This window comes from Staurois parvus, unplaced genomic scaffold, assembly GCF_062004578.1.
Source record: "Staurois parvus isolate SC_StPar_1 unplaced genomic scaffold, SC_StPar_1.0 ptg002179l, whole genome shotgun sequence".
NCBI classification, from domain to species: Eukaryota; Metazoa; Chordata; class Amphibia; order Anura; family Ranidae; genus Staurois; species Staurois parvus.
In genome coordinates, this window is record NW_028319975.1 from 3,322 (window position 1) to 6,210 (window position 2,889).

At 56.1% G+C, this 2,889-nt stretch overlaps 1 protein-coding gene across 1 annotated transcript; it reads left to right on the plus strand.

Moving 5' to 3' along the window:
- Positions 1–338: 338 nt before the first annotated feature.
- SUPT7L (SPT7 like, STAGA complex subunit gamma) lies at positions 339–2,306 on the plus strand (the record flags this gene model as incomplete). Its single annotated transcript, XM_089665304.1, has 2 exons — positions 339–657; positions 1,859–2,306. Coding segments are annotated over 2 exons (582 nt in total), but the record flags the coding sequence as incomplete, so codon positions are not given.
- Positions 2,307–2,889: the final 583 nt, after the last annotated feature.

Consider the following 2,889-nt stretch of genomic DNA (forward strand, 5'->3'; position numbering starts at 1 on the left):
GGAAGGGGGGGGGAAGTGCCCGGTAGGCAGGAAGGGGAGGGAAGTGCCCGGCAGGAAGGGGGGGGGGAAGTGCCCGGTAGGCAGGAAGGGGAGGGAAGTGCCCGGCAGGAAGGGGGGGGGGAAGTGCCCGGTAGGCAGGAAGGGGGGGGGAGTGCCCGGTAGGCAGGAAGGGGGGGGGAGTGCCCGGTAGGCAGGAAGGGGAGGGAAGTACCCGGCAGGAAGGGGGGGGGAAGTGCCCGGTAGGTGTCTACACTCTACAATTAACCTCTATGTGACACATCAGGGGGAGGAGCCCCGGCTGCTCATGTTTTCAACTGGAACTTTAATAAAGTTTTTAGCAGTTGGCGGGTTGTGGGGCCCCTGCACGCCTCCATGCTGGGATTGCTCTGATTCTGATTGGTCTCTGTCTGTGCCGGCAGGTCAGTAAGCAGCTGTCTGAGGAATACGAGAAGCTGGTCCATCCTGAGCGCGTATCTGAGGACACCAAACCCGTGAAGATCAAAGAGGAACCCGTCACAGACATCACATTCCCCATCAACGAGGAGCTGGAAGGAGACCTGGCCCCCGGGGATCAGTCTCTTCCTGTAGGGGTCCTGGGGGCCCAGAGTGACCGCTTCTCTTCTAATATGGACGTCGATTCGTCTCCCCAGCCGTCGGGTAAGAAACGCATTTCTCCACTCTTGTACTTGACGCATCTATCACTCTCTGCGTACCGCCCCTCCCCCGGTGTGGCCACGCCCCCCTCTGGTCGTATAGGATGCAGCAAGAGGACGTCTGATGACTGGAAGAATGTCGTCTTTTCATACATTACCTTTAACCACTTCCCGTCCGGCCCATGTATATAAACGGCCAGACGGTGGCAGCGCAGGGTCGGGTGAACGTTTATAAACGGCCTCCCCGCCCCCTGCTTGTGCGCGCTCCTTGGGAGCGCGCAGCACCGCGATTCAGTGCCGGACACAGCGGAACACCGATCGTCGTACAGGACCTCTGTGCGAGGTCCCGATCATGTGATCACTGATGTAAGGTGGCCCCTGATGTAATGGGGACTCTGTTGGGGACCCTGATGTAAGGGGGTGTCTGATGGGGACCTTGTTATAGGGGAAGACTCTGATGGGAGTTGAGAATCTTGATAGGAACCTTCATGTAAAGGGGGACACTAAAGTAAGGGGGACTGTGATAAGGCCCCTGATGTAAGGGGGACTCTGTTGGGGACCCTGATGTAAGGACTACCCTAATGTAAGGGGGACTCTGTTGGGGACCCTGATGTAAGGGAGAGAATCTGGTGGGGACCCTGATGTAAGGACTACCCTAATGTAAGGGGGACTCTGTTGGGGACCCTGATGTAAGGGAGAGAATCTGGTGGGGACCCTGATGTAAGGGGGGGACCAGTGAGGGGACTACGACAGGGTTCTGGATGTATGATGGACTATTGGGGACACTGATGTAAGAGAGGAACTCTGCTGGGGACCCAGATGTACGAAGGACCCTGATGGGGTCCCTAATGTAAAGGTGGACTCATTCATTTATAAAATTGATTTTCTCTTTTTTTAACAAAATGAATATTTATAAAATCTAGGCTGTGGCCCTCACAGTGGAAATATAGGGGACCCGTTCCCTAGCTAGATACTAACAGGCTGCACTTTGACTGCCCTGTCTGTGTGGTCTGGGTACTGCAGGGGGAACTGATCCTGCTAGGTATACACCCGCGCCCGCTGACGCCCGCGCCCGCTGACACCCGCGCCCGCTGACACCCGCACCCGATGACACCCGCGCCCAATGACACCCGCGCCCGGTGGATGATCCTGGTAATCTCTTTATATATGTTCACCTACTGAGCTGCTGTTTCTCCTCTCCGCAGGATCAGACGTCAACACCTCGCCTCTGTGGAGCCTGACGCAGGTGAAGATGGAGCCTCAGGACACGGAGGAGTCGGCAGTACACGGGCACAGCGTTCTGGGTAATGACGTGTTTGAAGAGCCCATGTCTGGGATCAGCGACTCGGCCATTCCAGCCAGTCCGAACGGATCCGAAGGCAGCTATGCCTCTCACTCCCCCGACAGCCTAATGGGGTCCTCTCCGGTCTTCAACCAACGCCCCAAGAAGAAGATGAAGAAAATGTAATGGGGGGAGGGGATGAGGACAGGTCCCGCAGAACATTCTTCATTGCTGGTGTCACAGGGACTGTGTTCTGGGACTACAATACACCCGTCTGTTACACAAACCCAGTGTGGATGAAGGACGTTTTTTCTTTTTTTTTTTTTTTTAAACAAAGTGTTTTGGTAAAGTCATTAAACGTTATCAGAGTGCGTTGTGTAGTGACGTGTTCATCGAAGAATGTGGGGGGGGGGGGGGCAGGATTGTAAGTCGTTGTTCCCACTCTGATAGGAACTGTGATATAAGGAGGAAAGGGGCTCTGATGGGGACCCTGATGTAAGGGGGGCTCTGATGGGGACCCTGATGTAAGGGGAGCTCTAATGGGGATCCTGATGTAAGGGGGGGGGACTCTGATGGGGACCCTGATGTAAGGAAGAAAGGGGCTCTGATATTCACCCTGATGTAAGGGGAGCTCTTATGTAAGGGGGGCTCTGATGGGGACCCTGATGTATGGGGAGGCTCTGATGGGGACCCTGATGTAAGGGTGGGGGGGCTCTGATGGGGACCCTGATGTAAAGGGGGGGGGCTCTGATGGGTACCCTGATGTAAGGGGGGGGCTCTAATGGGGACCCTGATGTAAGGGGGGGCTCTTATTGGGACCCTGATGTAAGGGGGGGCTCTGATGGGGACCCTGATGTAAGGGGGGGGCTCTGATGGGGACCCTGATGTAAGGGGGGCTCTGATGGGGACCCTGATGTAAGGGGGGGCTCTGATTGGGACCCCGATATAAGGGGG